This window comes from Emydura macquarii, unplaced genomic scaffold (genome assembly GCF_026122565.2).
Source record: "Emydura macquarii macquarii isolate MOO-44397 ecotype Brisbane River unplaced genomic scaffold, CSIRO-AGI_Emac_v2 contig_2768, whole genome shotgun sequence".
Classification (NCBI taxonomy): domain Eukaryota; kingdom Metazoa; phylum Chordata; order Testudines; family Chelidae; genus Emydura; species Emydura macquarii.
Window position 1 is genome coordinate 40,981,478 of NW_027132905.1, and position 27,206 is coordinate 41,008,683.

Here is a 27,206-nt window from a genome sequence, read left to right on the forward strand (position 1 = left end):
TACTTTTAGAGATGTAGCGCAAGCCTGAGTCTGTCGACCCAGGCTGGGAGGCTCACTGCTGCAGGCTATGTAGACATATCCTAAGAAGACTGAATAGAACAAGGCTGTAGACCTTTGGGTTCTAGTACTATGGAGGTAGCACTGAGACTCATTCAAGTTACTTATTAGCACCAAGGGGTCAAATTCTTCTCAATGTATATTAATATTTCTAGTCACTTCAATAGGACTATTCACATGCTTAAGTATTTTTGTCTGAATTGGGGCCAGAGTGTTCAGCACCTTGACACATGAAGCTATTGCTGAGTTTGGTATTAGTTTATATTCCACCTTGAGTTGTTCACCCTGACATTTTGATTGAATTTGGGGGCTGTTGGGGGTAAAATTTTCAAAAGCTCCTAAATCCCATTTTCAAAGGTTACTTAGGCACTTAGGGCCAGATTTTTAAAGTTATTTAGGCACCTAACAATGCAGCTAGGCACCAAGTAAGATTTTCAATTGTGAGCTGGGCACCTAATCTCTTTCTGCACTTTCAAAATTCCCATTAGGCACCTCTGTGCACCTCAAGATGTTTAAGTATCTTTAAAAATCTGGTTAAGTGCTTGTCACTTGAAAATGGCAACTTATACCCTTTGGTCCTCCCTCACTTCCACTTTGCTTCTTAAGGTTCATTTGCATGAATGACCATAACTGGGAGTCTGACCTTCTCTCCTACTTTATTTCATATTTAATTCGTAAGAGAAATTCAGTTAGCAAATATCAGATATTATACTGTGTAAACAGACTGTGCTCTCTGTGAAACAATGGGCCAGATTTGTTCTGTTTAAAAATCCACAACAATCGTGCAGTTGAATGTTAATTGTTTTGTTATTTTCAAAAGATAATATGCTGCATCCAAACAATAATAAAATTCTGATTTTTTTGAAAAACAATTTACACAGAGTACTATAAAACAAATAATAAAACAATAATAATAGAAATACTTTTTACTTATTCCACTAATTAGACTGTTTTCTCTACTAGTTATATAATAATTCAAACACAGACTATATTAAATCTGATGGACCTGATTCTTCTCCCATGTACACAGGTTTTAATTCTGATGGACTTGCCCCTGGCTTACACTGGTGTCAGTGAGTTCAGGATGAGACCTGCCAAGTCTAAGATCCACAAAAGCAGGGAAATTTACAATTAAAGATTAAACAACCAGTGTGTGGTACCTAGATGGTGCACTAGCATAAAATTAGTTTCTACATTTTAGGGTACAATTCTGTATATAAAAGGAGTTGGGTAAAATGACCTAAGTGTTCTTTTTTAACTCTAGGCCCTGATTCTCAGCTAATGAAAATTGGCATAGCTCCATTGAAGATAATGGAGCTACACCAATTTACACCACCCGATATCTGGCCCCTAGTTTCTATGGCAACATTAAGAATCTGATACTTGCAATATTTTGGACAGAAACCTCCCACTAACTTATAGGACATTTGGGGTTCACAATGATTGCAAGGCTGAACCTTAATTGTGCGTCCTATAGACTTTAGGTATTGGACACATGATAAATGCACTGTGAACATCCCTACTTTTATTATTTCTGTTCACACCCACATACTTATTTGGGAGCTGGATTTGGCCATTTTAACACCTAAATGATGTTTTTGTTACGTAGATTTCCATGTTTTTAAACTGATTTATCTTGATACATTTTTTGTACATTCTTTTGGTAGATGAACCAAACCTATGCTAAACTTCTGTTTTCTTGTCAATTGTCATAAATAGCTTGCTGAGTGAAATTATATTTTTGAATATTTATAAAAATGAATTAATAAAACATCTGACATGTCTCATAAAACTAACCATTTCAATCACTGGGTAAAAATGTGTTTGGAAGCACTACGTCATTGTTGACCTTATTATGATAGGAAAATACTCTGGAAATGGCCTAGTTTTCTCTTTAAGAGGTACATTAAAATCCAGATTCAAAGTGTGTAGCTAGTAATTAGATGTTTAATTGTAGCCAGTTATTTCACATATACGAAATATCTTCTTGATCAAATGTGATTAATTCATCTCAAAATATCATCAGCATTTGTGTGTGGAGTGGGAATATTCATATACTAATTATTTTCTTTGGTAGCTACATTCTATTAAAAGAATTGCCAGCATGGAAGATATTGAGTTCTTTGATATTTGTGAAAAGGAACAGACAGCTGCTTCACCATTTTTGGAAGAAGAAAAAGAAGATGACGACAATGTAACAGATCGGTTCTGGAATGTGGCAAACCAGTCAAAAGGTAAAGATGAAATATTTTGCTACTTTACAAATGCTGACATATTAATGTACCTACTCATTTGGCTCTTTGAGACAGTCCACACAACAGATAGGAAGCCAAACTGAGTTCTTAGTTATATTGGTATAAATCCAGAATAATTCCACTGACTCCAATGAGGTTGCCTCAGATTTATACCAGTGTGCCTAATCAGAATCTAGTCTGTGACTAGATTAGGCAGAGGAGGAAGGTATCTCTAGTATCCCTACTTCTCAAATCAAACTGTTTCTCACAGAGAGACTGTAATCAGCGTTCGACTACATAGTTCCCTAGTATTATACAAGGACAATGTACAAATATTTTACTGGATGCAAGCTTTTTTTCTATATTTGTGCCCTATTACCCATTATTACTCAGTGCAGTGCTGATACTGACCATAAAATGAAAAATTTCTTAGGCAAACATTTTATTTTTTCATCACCATCTTGGCATATGGAGATCACAAATATTTAGTGAGAAATTATTCTATTATTGTTTCAGCAAGTTAGAAGAATGAAAAATATATAAATGCATGCACAGTGGAATAAGTTAATGTTTGGTGAATAGCATTTTATTATACTACCTGCCAAAACCCATCAATGAACCATAAGTCCTGAATTCCATTTGGCTAATACAAACTTTCTTCTTTTAACACTTACATTTGATTGTCAATGACAGCTCTGTAATGAAGGTGGAGGGCATTTGTCTGTTTCATTTCCCAGGTGTAAAATTGCTTTCATGTGTATTTTGTGACAAGAAGTTTGATTATGCACAGCAATAAAGCTTTTAAGATGTCATCTCCATGCTACTTGTCTTGTTTTGACTTGGCAGGAAGTGTACATTTTAATGCCCAAAGTATCTTTATTAAATTGTTGTTTTTCTTTAATTTTTGTTAGGACATAAGCTTGGTGAAAAGTCAGTGGAGGAGAAAATCAGAAGCAAGGATGCTTCTGAAGGAGTTGGAGAGGACTCTGATTCTAGTGGGTGAGTAATTTGTATACTCAGTCATCAACTATACTGGTAATTTCTTATATGGTATTAATTTGCTTTTTGTGGGAGGTTTATTTATCACAATTTCAAGAATACATTGGATTTATTTATGGGAAGTAGGAATTTTAGGCCTTGCTGACAAAGGTGTTTTAGTAATGGAAAGCAGCAAGGTTAGATGGCAATGGTAAGATGCAGACAAACTTTGGGCCCTATTTATCCTGTGTAACTCATTGGGATCTGTAAGCAAGTGAGAGTTTTGTCTGTGCAAGAACATCAGGGTTGGGTTATATGTTGTTGAACAGATAGGCATAAGTACAATTGCACTAATGCTACTTTGGTCCTGCAAATAGGTGGTACAGCAGATGAATATACTACTTAAAACTCAGGAGATCGCAGTTAAAAATCTAACACAGGTCACATGTGAGAATGAGTTTGATGGTTTAAACATGGTCCAATGGGGGTACTACTTCATGTTGCAAAGATCAAAGCACTCTTTGGCCCAATTTGACAAGATTGTTAATCTCTGCCCTGGAAAGACCTAGCAAGAGGATAGCAGGAGTGATTAATGTGACAGGGTCCACGCACCACATTGATGCCTCCTGCTGGCCATCATGGGGATTAGTTCTCTCAGATGGTGTGCTGTCCTCCTGGTGGTGCCTCTGCCATCTCCACCTGCAGACAGACTCAGTCCAAGTCCCACAGCATCCTCTTAATGACTCGGCCTTCCAGCCATGCCACCATCTGTATTTTACCTCTTCCAGGGGGGCAGGGAGATGGAGGGGAGATGGGGAGTATCTCCCAGTCCAGCCACTTCCCCAGTGGCGAATGGAGGGGGGGTGGGGGGAGACTAGGCCCGACCACTACTCCAGATCCTGGCCCAGGTACCCTTTAGCTAGTAGCCTCCTGCTGCCTCTCCTTAACTTTTCCACCAGTGCTGCTTCAATTTCCTGGGCCACTTCCCTGCAGCCCTAGCACCTTCTTCACCCTCTTCTCAAGGCCTCAAGCCTGCAAATCCCAGCAGCCAACCAGGAGCTCTCTCTAGCTCCCCTGGTCCCTGCTAGCAGTTGCTTTGTCCAAGGTACTGCCCTCTTGCAGCTCTCTAGGAACCCAGTCTTCTGTTCTTGGGCTCCCAATACCTGCAACAACTGACCCTGCTGCCCTGCCACTCCTTTTATATGGATCTCCTGGGCCCTGTTTGGCTGCTTCTCGCTGGCCCTCTCCTATTGTTTGCTTCCTAAGCAGCCTCCCTTAGGCGTTATTAACCCCTTCCCTGCCAGTGTGGGATGGATGCCCCATCACAAGGAAGATCATGAATAAGGTTCATTAGCCTGTTTGCATAAGGAAACTTGCATATCACATATGTTTAGTTATAGCCAGACTTATACACAGTGATGGACTGGGACTAAAAATTGGCCCTGGCATTTAAAGCACACTGGCCCAAGTTCAGGCTGTGGGCTCTATGCTATCTCCCCCCGCCAATAACACAGCAGCCCAACCTGCAAAGTTTATTCAGTCTGGGTAGAGCCTCTGGTGCCCCATGCCATGTGTGTGCCATGCTCCGAGACTGGGCTGTCTGCAGGCTCTGTGCTACGGGCTGCGACCCTTGGTGCCAACTTGGGGCAGCCACACACCGACCTTGTGTGACCAGATGGCCTGATTTTATAGGGACAGGCGCTTGGGTCTCTGGCTGACTCCCGGGTGGGTTTACATGTGCATAACAAGTATTTTCGTGCTGATTTTGTTAATTTGTTTTGTTTTGTTTTTTATGCTTACTATACATTCATACTTCTGATGAAAAATTAATTTAAGAAACTGAAAGAAAAAGAGTGTAAATGTGTGTTCATATACCCCAAATAACTATGAAATGCCTCAACGTTGTCATAATGGTTAATTATTTGTGACAGTGGAAGTCTTTTTTTTCAAATCTAAAGGGAAATCCAGGAACACTACATGAACAACGGTAATAACAACAACAACAAGACCATGAAGTATGCAGACAGAGTTCGGATATTAAACCTACGCAGAAACCTCAATCAGCTTGACAACATAGCCAAAGAAAAGGATCTTACCATTCAAAAAGCAAGGTTAGTGTTTAGCCTTGTGGTTCAGCTGTCACACCAGTCACCAGTTTTTGTTGTGTCCTCCCAAACAAAAATCAAATTCTAGGATGTCACTCCTGATATAACTATTGTTTATCATAGTTTGTATTTTTGTTTGGTGAAAGCTGTATTTATCCCAACAACAGATATATTGCAAACAAGGATCAAGTATATAAGTGCACTGTAGGACGCAAATATAGATTCTGTTTTTCTTAGGTTCTGTAACACCTTGAAAGCAGTAGCTCTATTGACGTATATGTAGCTGCACCCTCTTACACCATGGCTGTCATGGAAAAAGGAATCAATTTATATTTGGATTTACACATTCTCCTGCAGAATTTGCAACCAAAACATTGCACTATTGTGCTTGTGAGAGAGAACCAGAAAGTGAATTTGACTATAATCCAAAATGAACATTACTAGTCTCTTTTCATTGTCCAAACTGAGTGACAAGTAAACTGCATGTTAAAAGTTCATTTTCAGTTCATAACTTGTAACACAGGTGAGGAAGCTGCTGCTTCTTCTTCTTTTTTTTTTTTTAAAGGATTGTTAATCTGACATGGTGTCTTTTTGTGAAGATAAGTACATGTTACAGACTCAGTCGTTATTCTCAATTTTTATTTCTCTGTACTAAATCATACAAATAGTTCAAAAAAGACGCTTGTTGATTTTACAATAAAACCTATCCCTGCAACAAACCCTGTTGCCAGCTCTGCCCACACATCGACTCTAGTGACAGCATCACTGGTCCTAACCACATCAATCACACCATAAGGGGCTCATTCACCTGCACATCCACTAATGTTATATACACCATCATGTGCCAGCAATGCCCCTCTGCCATGTACGTTGGCCAAACTGGACTATCACTTCGCAAAAGGATAAATGGACACAAATCAGACATAAAAAATAACAACATCCATAAACCAGTCGGAGAACACTTCAATCTCCCAGGACACACTGTCTCTGACCTGAAAGTTGCTATACTTCTCCAAAAAAATTTCAAAAACAGATTTCAAAGAGAAACTGCTGAGTTAGAAATTATCTGCAAACTTGGCACATTCAAACTGGGTTTAAACAGGGATTTGGAATGGCTATCTCATTACAAGAAGTAATTTGCTCTGATCACCCATTCTCACCTCCTACTTAATGGTTCTCATTAGGCCTCAAGTACCCCGCTTTCATCCACCTACCCCATTGTTCTCTATGCCTTTGGATATGTATATGTTGCCTCCTATATATGTTGCCAATATTTGCTGTATTATTTCTACCAACTGCATCTGAGGAAGTGGGTTGAAGCCCACGAAAGCTTATGCCTGCTGAAATTAAATATGTTAGTCTTTAAAGTGCTACAGAACTCTTGTTTTTTCTTTGAGGCCTGTATATTAAATAACAAAATTAATCCTTCCCTTTACATGGATATGGCTAAAAAAGAGTGCAGGACTCAGATGAGTTAAACAGGATACAAAAAAATTCTGATGATTATTAATAAAAGGAGATTTCAATACAAGATATAGGGACAGATGCTTCTCTAAGTGCTTCTAAGCAACCCCACTGACCCAAATGGCTGTTGGGAATTCAGAGTTTGATGGTCTAGAGTGAAACCTCTAAAATCAGGGCCGCATTTTGCCTTCATTTTTCACTAACATATTTTCAGGGCTTAATTCAATATTCAAAACCACTAATGTGTTGCTAGTGTGTTTGTGGCTGAGCTGCCATGATTCTTTTAAACAAGCTCCCTGAGTTTATGATCACTTAGGGATAATTAATCCTAATTTATAATAAGCAGTAAAAATCCCTTTTTCTGAAATAGAACAAGACTTAATTGTTTGAGAAATTGCTTTTTCATATTGAAACATTTTCCCATTGCTTTATGTTTTATTAGCAGTCATGTACAGTCAAATGTGGCCAGCTCACACTGTGTATGCATAATGGGTATTGCAACAAAAGGAAAGAGAAAACATGTCAAGTTAATCACAAAAGCCATGTTGGAACTGCCAAGAACAATTTCAGCAAGTTATATAGTGAGTTAGGAGTGTTTGGCACTGGGAATTCATGCCTAGGGACTCATAAGCGATCAGCAGAGATTATGAAAACCCAGAGAGGGAACCATTATTTCAGCTGTTCTGTTGTCTATTGTGATTGTTAATTACTCCATTCTGCCCCTCAGGACTACATAGTTTAAATATCATGTAAATATTTTTAAGTGAATGAAAAATGAGTCACTCTTTGAAACTAAAGCAAGTGGCATGCTTTTTGATAGTGTAATGCCAGTACAATGAAACCTTAGAGTTGAAAGATCTTGCAAAAGAATACTAGACACTTTGGCCTGGATCTGCAAAGATCCTTAGGTGTTGTAATGTTTAGTCACTATAAAGTGATTTTCAGTCTCTTTCTCTGGCCCAATTAATATTTAATTAAAGTGGAATGGCTTCAATAAGAGATGGAAAGCAACCCATATCAGAATATCCCATAGTTCAGTGGTTAGGGCACTTACCTGAGAAGTGGAGAACCCCTGTTCAAATCATTCTCAAGCAGAAGGGAGAATTGAACAGGTATCTCCCACATCAGTACTGTGAGCACTGGGCTGGTTTAAAAGGTAGGCTGCCTCTGCCTCCTCTCCATCTCTTGCTGTTTTGTGTGGAGTTAGGCAGCCTCTGAGCATACTTATGTATTGAGCTCTCCAGGCAAGGTTGGGTGGAGGAGCTCCTTTCTTCCCTTGGTTTGTTGATTGCACTGGACTTCAGGCATGAGAGAGGCAACTTGACATCTAGAATGAGGCAGCAGTGCACATGCTCAGAGACAAAATTTAGGCACCTACAGGACTTTTGCTGCAAAAATTTAGGTGCTGAGAGAGTTTAGGTACCTACTGGCTTACATGGTAGCCAGGCAAGTGTTTTGTAGATTACACTGGTGCATACAGCTGGGACTTGGCACCTATGTCACTTTGAAGTTTGGCCCTTTGTTTCCTGACTACTGGCCATATATTTCTCTGGAGTTGAACACTGCAGTGTGCTGGCAATTTTAGCAGAACTTTCTAATGCTCAAGAAATATTTCTTATTAATTATTATGAATATTACTATGGCAACTAGGAGCCGTAGTCATGGACAAGGAAGGACCTATTGTGCCACGTGCTGTACAACACAGAACAAAAAAGACAGTGCCTACCCCAAAGAGCTTACAATATACATATAAAACGAGACTACAGGTAGATGAGGGACTACAAGGAATGAGACAGTATTGGTCAGCATGATTAAAAGTGATTTTAGCACACCAGCAGCCTAACTGTTGTCAATTGTGTTGTAGGCATCATGACAAAAGAGAGTTTTAAAGAGGGATTCGAAAGAGTTATTTTTTAATGTTATTTTTGTGGATGTGTATGGGGAGCACATCCCAAACGAGAGGCAGCATGAGAGAATACAAATGTGCATGTTTGAAAATTTAAGAAGGAGTGATGGAGGCTGGTATCATTATCATAGCCGAAGGCCAACCTCTCAGTAGTGAATCAGAGATAATAGGTGGGGTGGAGATAGCCCAGGAAGAGCCTTGAAAGTGAATGTTTGATGCAACACAGAAGGGGAAGATGGTGGAGGGAAGCAAAGTGAGGGGTGACATGGTCAAAGCAACAGTCTAGGAAGTTGATTTTTGCAGCAGCATTCTAAATAGATCTGAGTTGGTTAAGTTTGCATTTGTCAAGTCCAGAGAGAAGGATGTTGCGGTAACCAAGATGCACGATGATGAGAGCTTGGCCAAGAGTTTTAGGTGTGTGGATGGATAGGAAAGGCTGTATCTTAGTGATTTTTATGTACAAAGAATCTTCAGGATTTAGACATAACTTGGATGTGAGGACCTAGAGAGACATCTGATTCAAAGATGATGTCCAAGTTACAGGTCTGATAGGCAGAAAAATCAAAGCTGCTGACATGGTATGATGCCAGACCTAATTACAACTAAACAGGATATTGTGCAGAAGATCTGTAAAATGCAGAAAGCACGGGTGTGGTGAGTCGCAGGAATAAAATAAAAGCTAGTAGAAAAGATTGTATTATCTTTTCCTGGGAATCTCAGCAGGTCACAGGAGGAAAGGTGTGCTTATCCACACCTACCCAGTCTCTTCCTCCTCTCATAGCAGACCCTGCACCCTTGGGATTTCAGAAGAGTGGGAGATGAAACTGTGGCAGCAGTTGATATTTCCTTTCAGATAGGATAGTGAGAGCCATGCATGGAGGATCCAATTCACACATAGGGGAATAATCCGACTTGGGGATTTGACTCAGTAATTATCATATTTCAAGTGACTGTTTGAAATTATTAGGTAAAAAGCAAGTTTTTTATTTTCAGATTCTGTAATATTATGACAAAAAGGAAATAGACATAAATTACAATAAAAAGATAACTAGGAAATTTCTGCTCTGAGTATCATTCATAAACTCTTGCTATGTAAATGAGGAGAAAGTTTTAAAAGAAGTGTTTCTGTGAATTAATAAATGGTACTCTTGAAAAGTAAGATGCTGTAATTTACTACTAGGGTTGTTAGCTTTTATTGTCTATTAAATTTTAGGGAACTCTTTTGGCAAATAAATATAAATCTGCAAAGCTCAGTATTTCTAGACGTTTCCTGCCATTTAGTCATTATCTTCCCAATATGTGCACTCAAGATGTCAACTCATGTCCTTCCCAATTGTGCAATCATCTTGGAGTGGCAGGAAGTTGATGGCTGGGAGTAGAGAGGCCAACAGCTGTTTCCAACATTTTTGCATCATAAACAAAAACTAATCATTATCACTGCATCTTCCTTGAAAAGGGGTTTTTATTGGTAAATATCCATGCAATTTTTAAACTGGAAGTGCTATTTACAAATGAAGCTCCACTGCATATAACTTAATTTACATGACATGCTGTGAATTATTTCCTTTGTCAATTGATATTATTTTGCAGAACAAGAATAACAATCCTTGTACTTCATGATCAAACATAATTCTATTAACAGTTACAAATATCGGGGTGACTGGGTAACTCTGATTTATAATGGCATATGCAGTCTTTTAACTCTGGGTCACTGGTTCAAAAGTGACCAAATGTCAACCATCTGATGACTATTGGTAACCTGTGTGAAGTGAATTGGTGTCTCTAGTTCCTAGTGGGCTTGTATCTACATAAACTAAAATCACTATCATAACTGCAGCAGATTAGACTCCTTTATTGGCACTCTTAGCACATTAGGGCCAAGGACTAAATGGGCCAGACACAATTTCCTATTTACTGTTTAAGAGGATCCCTCCAGAATTAAAGGCAGATTGCCAAGGTGTCATACAGAAACCTACACCATTTCTTCTTGTGCTTTACTTGCATAAATAAAAGACTTTAGGTCTTGTGGTTTTTAATTAACAATTTATGGGTCTGTTCCAAAGCCCACTGAAATCAATGGAAAGAATTCCATTGACCTCAGTGGACTCTGGATCAGGAGCATAACATTCACACTTAGGCCCTGATCACAAGCATGTGCTTAACTTTAATTACATAGGTAGTTTCATTGAAGTCAGTGGGGACTACTCATGTATTTAAAGTTAAGTGCTCATCTTAAACGTTTTGTTGCATGAAGGCCAAAAAGTGTTTAAAAAAAAACCCCCAAAAAACCCCCACATTACAAATATGGTGGAGCAGGCTACATTTTAAAAATATTCTTTATGTTATCATCACTGGGAGATGATACTAGAGCTCTGAATGATATCAGAATTAAGAAATTATATTTTTTTCTAAATTCCTGGTACAAATACTTTAAATTAACAAGTGCCTCTATAGAAATTCTGGATAGAAATCCTGAAATATCATGGGGGTAGAATCCCAACTATGATCCTAAGGAGTAGAAATGCTTCAAGAGATACAAATATAAATAAGAGTATATGTTTGTTTCAGAGAGGAACTCAGTGCCTGCCAGCTACGGATTGAAATGCTAACAAAAGAACGAGAGTGCACAGAGACCGAAATAGAAGAAGAGAAAGAGACTGGAAATATGTAGGTAGAGGGTATTTCTGGTTATCACAGATTACTGACATGCTCTGTGTTTACACATGGGGAGGGAAAGGTAATGAGATAAACTCTGTGATCTTTTCTCTCTTGTTATTGCTGAAAATGTTTGATAACATTATTAAACATATTCTTGAATCTATCAAATGATACCTGTGACATCAGTGTTTAAAAGTCATTACCATTATCCGGGTATAAAACCAAGCTGTGTTATCGCAGTGGGCCATGCCACATGGCAAGGAGCATTGTACTGTCATTTTGTGCTGGAAAACAGATCAGATAGGTTAGGTCCCAAGTTGGTGAAGACTTAAGTGATGCAATTACTCTCCAGGCAGATTATTCACAGCAGCACTCCCTTCTACTTGATATACAGAGCAGCAGTGCAGTAGATTGGAAAAAGCTGATCTGTGCTGTTTCTTGTCCATAGGTAAGATGCTACTAGGGCAATTGCCATGAAGCAGGAAGTGAGGATTGGGCGTTAAAGGAATGTCTCATGACAGCAGATATTTATGAGCTAGTCCTTTGCATTTGGATGACACTGACAAGGTGGAACGCCCAAATGCAGTATTTCCTAATAGCTAAAGCAGGGAACTAGGTGTCGGAATTTATGAATTCTATACTTGATTTTGTCACTGCTTTGTGTGACTTCAAGTGGGTCACTCTGCCTCCATTTACCCATCTATAAAATGGGAGTGATAACTAAAGATTATCTGAAATATGGGTTTGTGAGATCTGATTGAAAGTTTTTCTCTCTCTTTAGCACTCCTTTCCAAGGAGCTCAAAGTAATTCACAAACATTAAACACACTAGAGAACAGTAAAAAGCTGAAGTGTGTAATAAGTTAAATTTTGAGTCTAGGACTGTGTCCTGCAAGTACAAATCAGATCCAGATTCTAATCCAAATTTTCCAAAAATTTAAAGATGTGGTGATTGGGGTGTTGGACCCATACCTGTGGGTCAGGACCGTATTGAATCATGGCAATATCCTAATATTGTATATAGGATTTATTGTTCCAGTGGTAAATGTGATAAACATTTTGCTTCTGATTTCTGTCATCCTCATCCGCTTATCCAAAACATTTTTTATTTTAGTAGACAAACATATCTTCTGCTAATCTTTAAAACGTAATAACGATAACCACATCAACTAAAAAAATCCTCAAATTGTTATTAAACTACAGTGCTCCATCACAAAACAGATTGTAATAAGGAATTGTTTGTTTATTGTTTACCATAACTAACATGCTAATTAGGAGAGGGTTAGTTGACACTATTCTTCAGCCCCACCTTTGCTTGTGGGATTAATTAAAATTCACAGTGTTCTTTCAAAAATAATTAAATTGTTCACAATGCCATTAACAAGTAAAACAAACTGAAGAACACTAACAGATACAGCCAATGTCCTATCAAATGAAATATCTTCAGATTCATTCTGTCTCCTCTTCAACAAAATACTGTGGCCCAAATTCTGTTTTCATTTACACTGGTATAAATCTGGAGTATCTTCACTGGTTTCCAGGCAGTAACTCTGTATTTATGTCACTGAGGATAGTGATTAGTCCTGAATGTGTCTGATGTTTCCTCATATCTCCATTTATTTTTTGACTGAAGCATATTAAAAATGCATATGTGCACTAACCTAATATAAGATATTTTTAAAAATAAGAAATACTGTACCTAAAAGCTATGCCCAAATTATGATAAAAAAGAAAACAAAATGATGGCCATCAGATTAGTCATTTTGTGAGAGATTATATCTCCCAAGGATGTATGGGGATTTACCTTTTGATTCCTATAAGAATCACAGACATTACTGGGAATACAAACATGCCTAACTTGGAGAATCAACCCCTGACAATTTAGTATCATTGTCATCCTATCAGAGATATCACTGTACCTGACACATTTTCACTGAAGAGTATCATATATATTTTACCAGTGAGTGTTTATATATTTCTTTTATACAGATACAGCTTGTGGAGCTTTACAGTGTAGTCCACAGATGCACTCAATTTTAGTTTGGATGTGTGACCCTTGTAAATTACTAGTCCCAGTATACAATGCAATGTCTTAATCAGTCACCTGCTCACATCAAGATAGAGCATTGCATGCTGAGACCTCTAGTCCATATGGATGCATCTTAATATTGAAAGATGAATTCCAAAAATAAAGATAGCTGCAATCTGTTCATTTTATGCAAATTTGTCATTGTAGCACTCAGCTGGGCAAAAACTGACTGCCATTGAGACAAGGTCCACAATAAAAATATGATAATCTCACAGAGAACTGAATGACATTTCTATACCTTTAATTTTGGTTGACTCTGCCAACTCCCAGTAAACCCCCTTGATCATTTCAATCATTTTACATAAGGGAGCACACTCTCATTTTTACCCCTTGCACAGAGGATGGAATGTCTGAAAGGGATTTTCAGCTTTGGGTAAATAAAATGTAGATTTAAGAAATATATGTAGTATAGTACAAATAAAATAGTCTTAACACATGAAGTTAGTTCTCTTTACATTTATCATTCCTTCCACCCACTATTAATTTAATCATCTGGTTAATATGGATCAACTGACAGCAGCAGTATGCTATGTCATTTTTAGTTTTGCTGCTCTGATGCTGGTTATGACAAGGAATTGGTACTTATATATTCTGTTCTCTCTTCGAGTGATCGCTCATATCCATTCCCATATAGATGTGTGCGCGCCCCGTGCACAGATTCCTGGAACTTTTTTCTCCTTAGCAAGCCCCGTAGGGTCGGCTCAGGCGCCCCCTGGAGTACCGCGCTCATGCCACAGTACATAGGGCGCCGCTGACCCCGCGGGCCCTCAGTTCCTTCTTTCCGCCTGTGACGGTTGCTGAAACATTGCCTCTTGCTGTTGCAAGTAGCACCCTTTAGCATTCTAGTTAATTCAATTGTTCGTTAAGTGGTTGTTAATAGTTATTAGTTTATAGTGAGTAAGATAGTTGCCCTTAGGGGCTTGCGGTTGAGCCATGCCAGGCTCCACTGGCTTTAAAGCCTGCACTCTACGTGCTAAGGCTTTTCCCGTGAGTGACCTCACGATCGCTGCCTCCAATGCCTCGGAGAGCAGCATAGAAAGGAAAAGTGTAAAATTTGTAGGGCCTTCAAGCTGCGGACCCAGAAAGAGCGGGACGCCCAGCTGAAGGTGATTCTGATGGAGTCCGCGCTCCGCCAGGACTCCGAACCGTTTCAATCTCTGGTGGCACCAAGCGTCTCCTCAGTGTAGAGCGCCCCGCCGGCACCAGCTCTGGCACCGAAGTTGTCGGTGCCGAAGAAAAAGAAGCGGCCTGAGGCCACCCACATGGACTCCCCTCTGCGACCAGTACAGGAAGGCGTGACCCAGGAGATGCCCCAGCCACGTGCCATGGAGAGGGCTCCGGCACCGGCATCTCCTTGCAGGGAGCCTCCCCTGACTCCTGGGGGTGGGGGAGCACCCCTGCAGGGACCGTCGACACCGGAGGCATTCGCAGCGGCACGCGCCCTCATGGGCATGCCCACGCCTCCGTCCCCTCCTTGGCCAAGGGCGCAGGGACTGGTGTCTCGGGGAAAACCCGCTCTGGGTGCCCCCGGTGGATGGCGGAGACAGGAATCGAGGTCTTCCCCCAGACAGTCAAGGAGGGTCGAGAGTGCGGGCTCGCCTCCTAGCTCCGACTCTGAGTCATCAAGCTCCTCGACACTGCAGCACCAAGGGCGGTCGAGAGGCAAATGCGTGAGGCGACACCGCTCCAGTTCCGCCTCCGCAGTGGTCGCAGCTCCAGCTCTCATACTCCAGTACAGAGCCTGGCTTGGCACCGATCTCCAACCCCGGTGCACAGCCTGATGCACAGACGGCACTGGTTGAGATCTCTGGCACGCAGTCCGCGCCATCAGGCACCGACTACAGCACCGACAGCCTCGGCACCGACTGCTGCTGAACTGCCTGCCTTGGCACCGACTGGCTCGGCACCATCTGCTCCGGCACCGTGGAGCCGATCGCTTTCGCGGTCGGCACCGTGGCGACATCGGCAACACTGCTCCCAGTCCCGACGTGGGAAGGGTCGTCGGAAGAGGTCGAGGCGGAGGAGGCAATCGACGTCCAGCTCCTCCAGCAGTTCATCCCCCTGACGGTACCATAAACGCCGGCACCATTGATCGTCCTCGTCATCTCGGGGCCGCTCACCACCCAGGAGCCGCAAACGTCGATCCAGTGGCTCCGGGTCATGGGGCCACCATCAAGAGGTAACCCAGCAGGCACTCATGCCTGCACCGGCATGGGCCCAAGGGCCCTGGCAGTGGCCGTACTGGGGGCCGTGGGGTAACCAGATAGGCCACGAGACCACCTCTATCCACTCGTCGTTGGCCCAGCCAGTGCCCCCTCCTCCAAGTCAGCCAGACCAGGGCCACCCCTCTGACGAGGGTTCGGACCCCAAGGAAGGTCCCTCCATGGGGCCCCTTCCACAGTCCTCCTCCTCCTCCTCTGACGATGTGGCCACCAGGGACCATAAGGCTCCCCTATTTTATTTCCGTGCTCACCAGGACCTCCTCAAGAGGATGGCGAGCAACATCAACATGAAGCTCAGGGAGATGTCAGAGGAGGAGGACCCCCTATTTGGGGTATCGGGGTCGGCGGGTCCATCACGAGTCACCCTTCCCGTGCACGAGAGGATCATGAAACTTGCCAACGTCCTCTGGCAAACCCCGTCTTCGGTGGCCCCCACCTCCACGGGTGCCGAACGCAAATACTATGTCCCAAAGGATGGGTTTGACTTTTTATACACCCACCCTGCCCCGGGGACACTGGTCGTGGAGGCCGCTAACTAGCGGGACCGCCAGGGCGGCCAGGGCAACACCCCGAAAGACAAGGACAGTAAAAAGTTAGACCTTTTTGGCCGAAAGGTCTACTCTACTGCAGCCCTGCAGCTGAGTGCTGCAAACCTCCAGGCGCTCCTTGGGAGGTACAACCTCAACCTGTGGTCCTCGCTGCAGAGGTTTGCATTGGTGTTGCCCCCAGACCAGGCCGCGAACTTCGCCACTGTGACCCAGAAGGGCGCGGCAGTGGCAAACGCAGACTTACAGTCGGCCAGTGATGCAGCGGATACCGCCAGCAGGGCTATGGCTTCGGCCATCGCCATGCACCGCTGCTCCTGGCTCCAGTCCTCAGGGTTGTCTCAAGAGGTCCAGCAAGCCATAAAAGATCTTCCATTTGACGGCACTGGCCTCTTCTCCGACAAAACTGACCAGAAGCTTCATGCCCTGAAGGACTCTCAGGCTACTCTAAGGTCCCTGGGGCTCTACACACCTCAGGCCTTGAGACGTCAATCTTGGCCTCAGGCCCAGAGGCAGCCTCACCCTCCACCCTGGCAATCCCCCAGACCCGCTCAGCCTAGGAGGGGTCGGGACCAGTTCAGGGTGCCCAACTGCCACGACCACCCTGCGTCTTCGGCGGGGCCCAAGCAAGGGCAAAAACAATAATAAAAGGTTTTGAAGGTGTGCACAAGGGTGACACTCCTCCTTTCCCCTGGATCTCTCCCGGCCCTTTGCCCACAGGCTCCGGCCATACTACGCCTGATTACAGATGCCTCAGATGTGGGATGGGGGGGCCCACATCAGCAGTGACCTCAGCATCCAGGGGCTATGGTCGGCTCAGGAGAGGTGTCTTCACATCAATGTCAGGGAGCTCAGGGCAGTCCACTTGGCCTGCAAGGTCTTCCTCAGATTCCTGAGGGGCAGGATGGTACAGGTCCTCACGGACAACACAGTGGCCATGTTCTATATGAACAGGCAGGGGGGAGTGCGCTCCTCGGCTCTTTGCCAGGAAGCGATTCGACCTTGGGACTTTGCTGTCAGACACGACTTTCACATATCTGCCTCTCACCTCCCGGGGGTGAGGAACGATGAGGTGGATCACCTCAGCAGGTCGTTCTTACCCTACCACGACTGGTCACTGCACCTGGAGGTGGTGACTTCAATTTTCCAAAAGTGGGGGGTTCCCCAACTGGATCTGTTCGTGTCGTCCTGGAACAGGAAGTGCCCGAGGTTCTGCTCGCTGTGAGGTCGCAAGCCAGGCTCCCTCTCCAACGCGTTCCTTCTAGACTGGACGGGAACCCTCATGTATGCATTGCCCCCCATTCTGCTGCTGCCCAAAGTTCTCTTGAAGATCAAGAGGGACAAAGCCGACATCATACTGATTGCCCCAGCATGGCCGAGACAGCATTGGTTCAGCATCATGCTGGATCTGTCCATTGTCACACCGCTCCCTCTCCCGAGGCGCTACGACCTGCTGCACCCGGACCTGGACTCCCTCCACCTGACGGCATGGAGACTCCGTGGCTGACGGCGGGAGAGAGAGCCTGCTCCATACAGGTCCAGCAGGTTCTGCTGGGCAGCAGAAAACCTTCCACTCAGGTGGTGTACTGAGCCAAGTGGAAGCGTTTTACCTGTTGGGTGGAGTTCCGGGGTATCCCACCAAGCTGTTCGTCCATACAGGCGATTTTGGAGTATCTCCTCCATCTGAAGCTCCAGGGTCTAGCACTGGCCTCCCTGAAGGTGCACCTGGCGGCCATCTTGGCCTTCCACCAGCCGATGGAAGGGCGGTCTCTATTCTCCCACCCCATATCAGTCAGGTTCCTCACAGGGGTGGAGAGACTATACCCGCAGGTCCGCGACCCAGTGCCTCCCTGGGATCTGAACCTGGTCCTCACCATGTTGACAGGACCCCCCTTCAAGCCCATGGCTACATGCCCGCTGCTCGTCCTCTCTTGGAAGGTAGCCTTCCTGGTGGCCATTACATCGGCTAGGAGGGTCTCCGAGATAAGAGCATTGACCTCAGAGCCCCCCTACACGGTTTTCTATAAAGATAAGGTTCGACTGAGACCCCACCCGGTGTTCCTGCCTAAGGTTGTGTCCTAGTTTCACTATAACCAGGGTATCTTCCTCCCCGTGTTCTTTCCTAAACCACACGGTTTGGAAGAGGAGAGGAGATGGCATTCGCTGGATGTCAGATGAGCCTTGGCCTTCTACATCGAGCGGACCAGACCGTTCCAGAAGTCATCGCAACTGTTCGTGGCAGTGGCGGACCGGATGAAAGGCTCACCCGTCTCCACCCAGCGCATCTCCACCTGGATCACTGCCTGTATCAAGACTTGCTACGAGCGGGCAAAGGTGACGCTTCCAGGAGCTGTGACAGTACACTCAACCAGAGCCCAGGCCTCATCCGCGGCCTTCCTGGAACGAGTGCCCCTGCAGGACATCTGCAGAGCAGCGACCTGGTCGTTGGTCCCACTACACCATCGTGCAGCAGGCGAGAGAGGACGCGGGCTTCGGCAGGGCCGTGTTGGCAACAGCGGCTCAACGCTGACTCCTATCCACCTCCAAGGTATGACTATTTAATCACCTATATTGGAATGGATATGAGCAATCACTCGAAGAGAGAAAACAAGGTTACTTACCAGTTAGTGTTGTTCTTCGAGATGCGTTGCTCATATCCATTCCACACCCACCCTCTGTCCCCGCTGCCGGAGTCGGCAGAAAGAAGGGTCTGAGGGGCTGCGGTGCCCTATGTACCACGGCATGAGAGCGGTACTCCAGGGGGTGCCTGAGCCGACCCTATGGGGCTTGCTAAGGGGAAAAAAGTTCCGGGAATCTGTGCACGGGGCGCGCACACACCTATATTGGAATGGATATGAGCAACACGTCTCGAAGAACAACAATTACTGGTAAGTAACCTTGTTTTTCTCATTGTCATATGTTTGTGAAATGCACAAATGCACTATATACAACAGCAGCTAGTGAGTTACTCAGCTGTGAAGTGGGGGGCAATTTACTGGACCTTTCCAATTTGTTTAAATTGAAAGCAGTGGGTGGTTTGTGTGCTGGTATCCACTGTATTATGAAACAGCTTTGCAGCTGCCAATGTGCCCTGTACTGTTCTTCAGGTTAATAAAATGTCTCAATGAATAACAAACTAATAAAGGTAACTTAATTGCCAAAACAAAATAGCTAATAAGAAAAAACAATAGACTGAGTGCTGACACATGCCTAAATGTTTAAGGAAAATGAATTTGTGTGGTAGATGCTACTGATAGAAGCTGGTACATCTCACCAGAGATCCCTAATACATAGTTTGAGTGTGATTGAATTTCAGATTCTTTGGGCAAGTAAACATAAGAATTTTTAAAAAGTAAAATAATTTAAAAAAAATAAATCATGGTTTGACTGTCTGGAGACTTCTGAAAGTGGAGTTTGCAGGGTAATCAGGTGAAATAGCTGAATTAAATCTTTTCCAGTCTTTTACACAGAAATATACATTCTCCATTAATAATGTCCTGTTTGGTCCCATATGGACTCTAGCGTTAGTTTTCAAAGTTCTTCCTCTCAGGAAGGTTTATCCAGTAGTTTTGAGACTCTGTATGCTCATGCAATTTATGGTAGAAGAAATATGCTCAGTATCAGATATCCTATATTTTAACTAATCTTTAAACAAAAGCTAAGGAAAGCAACATAACTTTTATACTTATGCCAGGCCCAGGTCTAATCTGCAGATATGCTGCTTTGTAGCAGTTGGGATAGCAACTATCATAATGGTCCATTTCAGATATTAGCTGCTTAATAACGGAGTAGGAAGATATTATTCCAAATTCCTGGATTAAAAACTCAAGTAGCATGACATTTTAACAGTCATTAAAATATGAATAATCACTAATTTAGCATCGACACCTCATGCAGTGAAATTTGGAATTAAATTCATGATAATTTTAAATTATGCTGGAGATGCAAATTATAAATGTTTTGTCTACTACATCAGGTTAAAGTTATTATTCAATAAGCCTGAAATAATACAGCATTAAGATTATGGCTACAAGTGAGTTTGTGCCATGTAATGCATATTTCAGTGCATAGATTTTGTTTTTAAGTTTTAGGGCTTCTGTGACCAATGGCAGAATTAGTCACTTCAGCACTTGAGGCCTGTGTGTCAGGGCCAGGCTGTGGGTGGCCTGTGCGCCTGGGTCATTTACCACGTTGCAGTCAGGAGACGAACAGCAGAGTCAGGGTTGAACTGGGTCATGATACCAGGAAGTCAAGCTCCAAGTTACAGGCAGATGGCAAGGATGAACTGGGATCAGGAGCTGGAATCCAGGGTTCACAGCAAGTCAAGGTCTGGAACAGAAGCAAACAAGCAGTCTGCATCATTGCTCAGGCAATGCTCTGTGATGGCTTCCTAGTTTTATATATCAACATGGGCCAATCAGTGGACTGCAGAGGGCCACTACCTAGGCCCTGCTGATGGTAACGTCCTGCAGTGTCCAGCTTCACAAGGTTGCTCAGCAAAAACATGGCCTCAGCTTCCAGTGGTGATGCGAAAATGTCAGCAGCATAGGTGCTGGAACTAGAGGTGCTGCCACACTCCCTGGCTTGAAGTAGTTTCCATCACATACAGGACTTACAGTTTGGCTTTCACCATTTATACACCCCTAATATATAAATTGTTCCAGCACCCTTGGTCAAGCAGCTGGGAACCCCTTTAGTCCCCGCTTCTAGTCCCACAGGTTCTTACCCTCAGTTTGATCATTTTTCAAACCAGGGATAGCACTACTTAGCCAGCACATGTACATGTACCAATTAAATCCCAGGCAAACCCTGTCTTGAGAGCTTAGAAGGGAATTAAGTGATGAACTGGCCTTCTACACAGGAGTGTGTTTCATCCTTGGAGAAGTAAGGACAAGTGGCACACATGAATCATCCTCAAACAGCCCAGGTTTCAGTCCAGCTGAATGTACACATTTGTGTATGTCTCAGGTTTGAAAGTATGAGGTTCATAGTATATTTAGTGGACACATTTTTAATCAGTGTATGTAATAACTTAAAATAAGCATGTTAAATACATGGCAAAGCTATCTTTAAATAATATCAGTAATTTATTATGCTTTCTAATAAAATTAAGAATTAGTTGATTTTTGACTTTGACAAAGGTAGTCAAGGTGGTTTTGATACTTAGCTCAATAAAGCCCATTTTGGGGCGTACGTGGTAGGGTATAAGCGGCAGGATCATTGCTCATTGAGGAATGTTCAATATGTGGAATGGGACAGAGGTTGCAAAATCCATTTATTTATCATGACATTTCTTCAACAGATGATATTCCAGGAACCTGTTCCACAATTAACTGTTCCAGAACTAGCAAGAGACAGATTGTCAGCAGAAAGTATTCATTTATTCTGTTTATCACTAGCAGTAAGACAATGCACTCAGCTAAATGCAGCTGTTGGAGTGGCTAAAGGCCTGACTGCAAACACTGAAAGGAGAAAGATGGAAATGAGGGAGATTTAAATTAATGGTCATTATTTGGGTCAGTGAATTAAATACTTCTTGTTCCTGTGGAAATCTTGATAGATGGAGACTTTAGGACAGATTCTCTGCTGGTGTAACTCCACCCCAGTCAAGAGAGCTAGGGTCATTTTCAACTGGATTATGTAGCCTTTTTTTCCATCCTGGAAAGTTACCAGTCTCAGTTCTCCTCTGTTACACCAACTCAACTGAAATCACTGCATTTGCATTGATGCATCTAGGAGCAGAATTTATCTACTCTGTATGCCAAAATCTTGTGGTTGGCATATGTATGGTTGTACAGTATTATAATTTTAAAATCATACATTGATCTTTGTCCTATTTGTTTTCCTAAAATTAACTACCTAAGAAGTATTTGTTATCAGCATAGCAAATTACAAATCGCTTTAAAATATGGCTGAGTGTTAGTAAAATGCTCACATCTTAATTTTCAGTTAACCAGTATATAGAAGTTTAATGAGATTGTGTCTTTCAGAGGAGAATAGACACTTTAGGAGCCATAATTGAAAGACATTACATTAATATAAATTAATGGAATTCTAAAACAAAGGTTTCAACCTCATGGTACCTTAATTGTTATATGAATCTTTTTCTTTGCAAGGTTTTAACATTCATTATTTCCATTTCTTTTTTCTTTTTCAATGTAACAGTGCTGCTGTATTCCGCTTACAGGCAATGCACAGACGACTGTGTGCCGAATTGGGGAATGAAAAGGACCTTGAGTCGAAAATTGCTTTGATGCTGAAAGAAAATGTGTAAGTTAAGAAGTGAATGGAAGGGACTGATCTTCATTACAGTTGTTATTAGCATAACATAGCAATTTAGCCCAAAGTCCTAAACCAACTTATCGATTAAGTCGCAGTTTGAAAGCAAGTGAATATAAAGCATACAAATATGTAACAGCTGATATTTAAAGTGATCAGAAACTTAAAGGCAGCAAAGCTTATGAAAAAGTTTACAGGATATAGTTGTCATTTTCTTCCCTGCCTGCACCACTTGCAATACTGTCTTAGAAGCTTGAAAATAACTTATCTCTGTATTCTTTGTGTCATTTTTGTTTTGGCACAAATTTTTTTGTGTTTTGAAAGGAGCTGAAAGGCAAACAATTATTTGTTTAGCAACTGCTACTCTTTCCGAGTATAGAACAGGTGCCTTTATCAGGCTTAAACAGCATCATCAGAAATGTGAGCACAGCTGTAGGAATTGCAGGCCAATTTCTCTGCTGGTATAAATAGGTGGAACTCCCCCGTTGGTGACCTTGAGCTGAAGCAGTTTAACCCTTGCAGCCTGAGCAGAAAAACACACATCTGAAAATCAAAAACTTCAGAAATCGACCTTTATACTTTGCTATTATACCAGCAATTACTTTTGCATATCAAGTCACTGGAGTAGTGCCCATGTACACTAGAAGAGAATTTGACCTAGAATTTGTTTCATTATGTGTGGAAAGAAAAATATTGTCTCTTTATGGATCTCACAAAATTAGCATTTATTACTTTTCACAATTTTAACGTTTTGGAGTTTATATTTTAATTTTTTTTCTGTGGCAAAAGTGTAGTGGATTTAACAAAATCTCAGGTAGACATTCTGAATCTTTTGTCAGGTTAAAAACAGTTTCAAAATAGACTTTATTTTTGGTCTAAACTACTAGATAGCACATCATCAAAGAGTCAATGAAATCAACAGCAATGCTTCCATCACTTCAGTGGGATCAGGATTTGACTCAAGATCACTACTGATATTAGTGTTATTTAGTGAGACCATTCCATCTTAACTCTGAATTACACAGTAAACTTGTATCTTTTACTGAAAGTCTCAAACCAACTTACATGTTTTTCCCATAGCAACTTATTGTTAAAGGAATTTTTACTGAGAAAACAAATTTTTAAAATGTGCTTCATTTTCATAGCATCTCCAGTCAAGTATACAATTAAATTCAGGGAAATGAACTCATTCTAATTCCATTATAAAGTTACATGAAGTATATCCACAAGAATAGGGCAGGTCTCTGCATTTCATCATCAGTTTGCAAAGAGCTGCTGTTTTCTAGTGTACCAGCAGGCTCTCTTGAAGAAAGTGTTAATTTTGAAAAGGCAGTGGGAAGATAACCTTGAAGGGATAATGTGAGAGTTGTCTCCATTGTGGATCAATTGAAGGACAGTTAGTTCTTTGTGTCTTTCAAAATGAAAGACGTTTTATAAAACACTAGGGTATATGGCCAGAGATTTGTCAAGTGACTACCCCTCACTTGGTGACCTTGAGATGAAGCAGCTTGACCCGTTGGGTATCTTGACATTACAGTTGGGGCTGTGTCTCAGTCCAGGAGGACAGAAATATACTAGCTCTATTTGAGCTGGTGCACTAAAAATAGCAGAGTGGATGTTGCATGGGTGGCATCATGGCTTAGCCACCTGAGTATGGACCGAAGGTGCCTAACGTGTGCTGCAACATTCATACTGCTATTTTTAGCATGTTACCTGTCTACCCAGGCTGGGAGGCACGCTCACAGCTGCAGTGTCGACATAACCTTAAAGTCTGAGCAGAAAGACACACATCTGAAAAACAAAGACTTCAGAGCCAGACCTTGGATATTTTGCTACCACTTTATCAGTGTTACTTTTGCAGAACAAGCACTCTGCATATTTATGCGATGGAAATGGATTCTATTTCTGTAGAGCTCTCCATCCTGTAGATGCCACTGTTTAAACCCGAGTAGAGTCTTCGTTGGCTGTTATATAAGTTTTCCTTCAACTTATGCTGATGTTGGGACCACGTAGGAAACTGAGTGCATAATTGTCGGATTCAGCATAGAGAGCAAGAATTTTGAAAGATACATGGACACGGCTAATTTATGAAAGTTATGTTCTCCACTGTCTTCTGAAGAAACCAAATGCTTAATATAGAAGGACACAGAGTGTCTCTCTGTAAGTCAGATATTTCATGACTGCAACTTCTCTAACTTGCTCTGACTCACAAGATATCTATAGAATATCTTACAGAGGTCAGAAGTAATTCTTGTTTACAGAAGAAAGTGCTATGTTGCTATTCCACCATTTCAAGCACATACCTACTCACTCTTTTGACTTGCTCTTCAGCCATTCTTCTCTTTCTTTTTCAGATGTGAGAAAAACACTAGGGATTTTTTCCAAAAATCTCCTAGGGTCGGCATTCATAGGTTACTGGGTTTCTGTTTCTCCTCTCTTTTCTTAGCACCCATCCTGTACTATCCACTGAATGAATCTGGTGCCACTTGCCAAAACATTACTCTCTCCAAATGTTGATTTTTTGTTTAAATTGCTATATAATATTTTGGAGTAAATTACATGAGCTTCCACATAAAGCAAAGGTTTTTGAGAGTAGCACTTGATCTCACACATACCCATGCAGTTCCCTGCTTTGGAAATGATTTGTGGGCCAGATACTTAGCTGATGTAAATCGATGTAGCTCTATTGATTACAGCAGAACTATGCTGATTTACACCAGCTAGGTCCTTGTCTCATGTTCTTAATTGATGCATCACACTTATGAAATTATTCAAATAAAAATAAAACTATATATTTGCAAAAGGTAGCAGACAAACCCTTTATATTTTTACACCAGCAGTTCAAATACTAATGCAGCCATATCAAAGCAAGAGCATGAGCAGGAGCTTATAGACATACTTAACCAAATGATTAGCCAGAAAGCCGTATATCCTACTGCAGAATTACATAATAGTTTAAAAAAGCTTCTTTGATGCTTTTATTTGGTGTGTGATTTGCAATAAATGTATTAAACCTTTAAAAAAAAGAGATTAGATGTTGTTAAAGATTTTGACAGACAAACAAGACAAATAGCTAAAAATACTTTCAGAAACAAGGCAAAGAAGTGCTAGTTAGGTTGTGCTTTCGAATTCCTTATTTCATCTGAAAACATTAGAATGCCCCAAGACTTTCACTTTTGCCCAGAAGAGTTCTCTACCCATTCTGTGTCTGCCTCAGTCATATCCCTTTGTAACATGATTGGTACTGTTGAAAATTTTACCTAAGTGACTTAGGAGCCTAAATCCCATTTAGGCACTTAAGCTGTGACCCTCAAAGGCAGTGGTTTTCAAGATTTCCAAAGGGGTTTGCACTTCTATTCAAAAATTTGTAGGAGTCCATAAAAGGAAAAAAGGTTGAAAACCACTGATCAAAAGGTATTTAGGGATCTAACTGCCATTGATATAATAGATTTGGGCCTTCAGAGCCTAAGTTTTAATGAGACTTAGGCTCCTAAATGCCTATGTCACTTATGAAATTGGGACTTCAGTGCTAATTATACCTGATATGAATAAAATTTCCAGGGCTGGGGGGTTCACATTTAACTGGATCCCATGTTTTTCAGTCTCGTGCAGTTCTAGGACTCCATATTGTCTGTGATATGCACACAGTTTTCCAATAGACTTCAACAGGAATTTTGCATTAAAGATGAAATCCAGGCCCTGTTGAAATCAACGGGAATTTTGTCATTGACTTCAGTGCGGCCAGGATTTTACCTTAACATCTGCGATAAAATATGGCCCTCAATCTTTGATTATTCTTGGGAAAATTATAGGGAAGAAAATTCTGCCCTCGCTTACATGCCTGCAATGTTAGCCTCAGTTCTGCAAAGGGATCCACAAAGGATCATGGAAATCAGCAGGAGTCTGCATAGGAGTACAGGTAAATTCCTTTGGATTCTTTTTCAGAATTAGAGCCTCAATGGGTTGCATAAAGTATCTCAGCAGGGGACTATAGTATCTGAATGTCATTTTCACACATGGAGTGTTGTAGCCATGTTGGCCACAGGATGTGAGAGAGACAAGGGGGATGGGGTGAGATAATGTCTTTTATTGGATCAACTTTTGTTGATGAAAGAGACGAGCTGTTGAGCTACACAGAGCTTAAAGAGGGACCTGAAGATGAGTTCTTTGTAGCTCAAAAGCTTGTCTCTGTCACCAACAGAGATAGGTCAAATAAAAGACATTACCTCACCCATCTTGTCTCTCATCTTCATGGATGTGAGGGTACAATCTGTGCATGAATCTTTACACTTTAACTCAGATATAATTTCCTGTATCCATCTTAAGCATCCTTAATGCACCTCTTACCATAGTATTTAGGCATCTTGGTCAAAACTCAGAATAGTCAACTCTAAGGACCATCACTGAAAAAGCTTAGAAATAAAGTAGGTGGTTTTGAATAAAGAAATCATTAAAAGAATTCTTTACTGGCCAATAAACATTCTGCTTTTCCTTATATTGGGTAAATACCAGTTTGAAGATGAGGAGGAGTTTGAAGACAAATATATATGACATCTCTAAAAATCATAAGTATTATTAAACTAGCACTAGTTTGGATTATTAGCTATAATCTCCTTTGAAACTAGCAGGGCACAGAGTGGCTGAATTTCCTTTTTCACTGTGGAGCTGGT

At 41.9% G+C, this 27,206-nt stretch overlaps 1 protein-coding gene across 4 annotated transcripts in view; it reads left to right on the forward strand.

Moving 5' to 3' along the window:
* The first annotated feature begins 2,140 nt into the window (after nt 1–2,140).
* Nucleotides 2,141–27,206, forward strand: part of CFAP74 (cilia and flagella associated protein 74) — a 92,737-nt gene continuing 67,671 nt past the window's right edge. For 2 of the 4 annotated variants that reach the window (XM_067567180.1, XM_067567183.1), the window contains exons 1-5: nt 2,162–2,291; nt 3,203–3,290; nt 5,228–5,380; nt 11,313–11,411; nt 22,423–22,527. In XM_067567180.1, the coding sequence (XP_067423281.1) occupies nt 2,162–2,291; nt 3,203–3,290; nt 5,228–5,380; nt 11,313–11,411; nt 22,423–22,527 (575 nt within the window). Of the gene's footprint in view, nt 2,292–3,202; nt 3,291–5,227; nt 5,381–11,312; nt 11,412–22,422; nt 22,528–26,348; nt 26,456–27,206 lie in introns of those variants that run through there. The other 2 variants (XM_067567181.1, XM_067567182.1) reach the window with 2 other exon arrangements.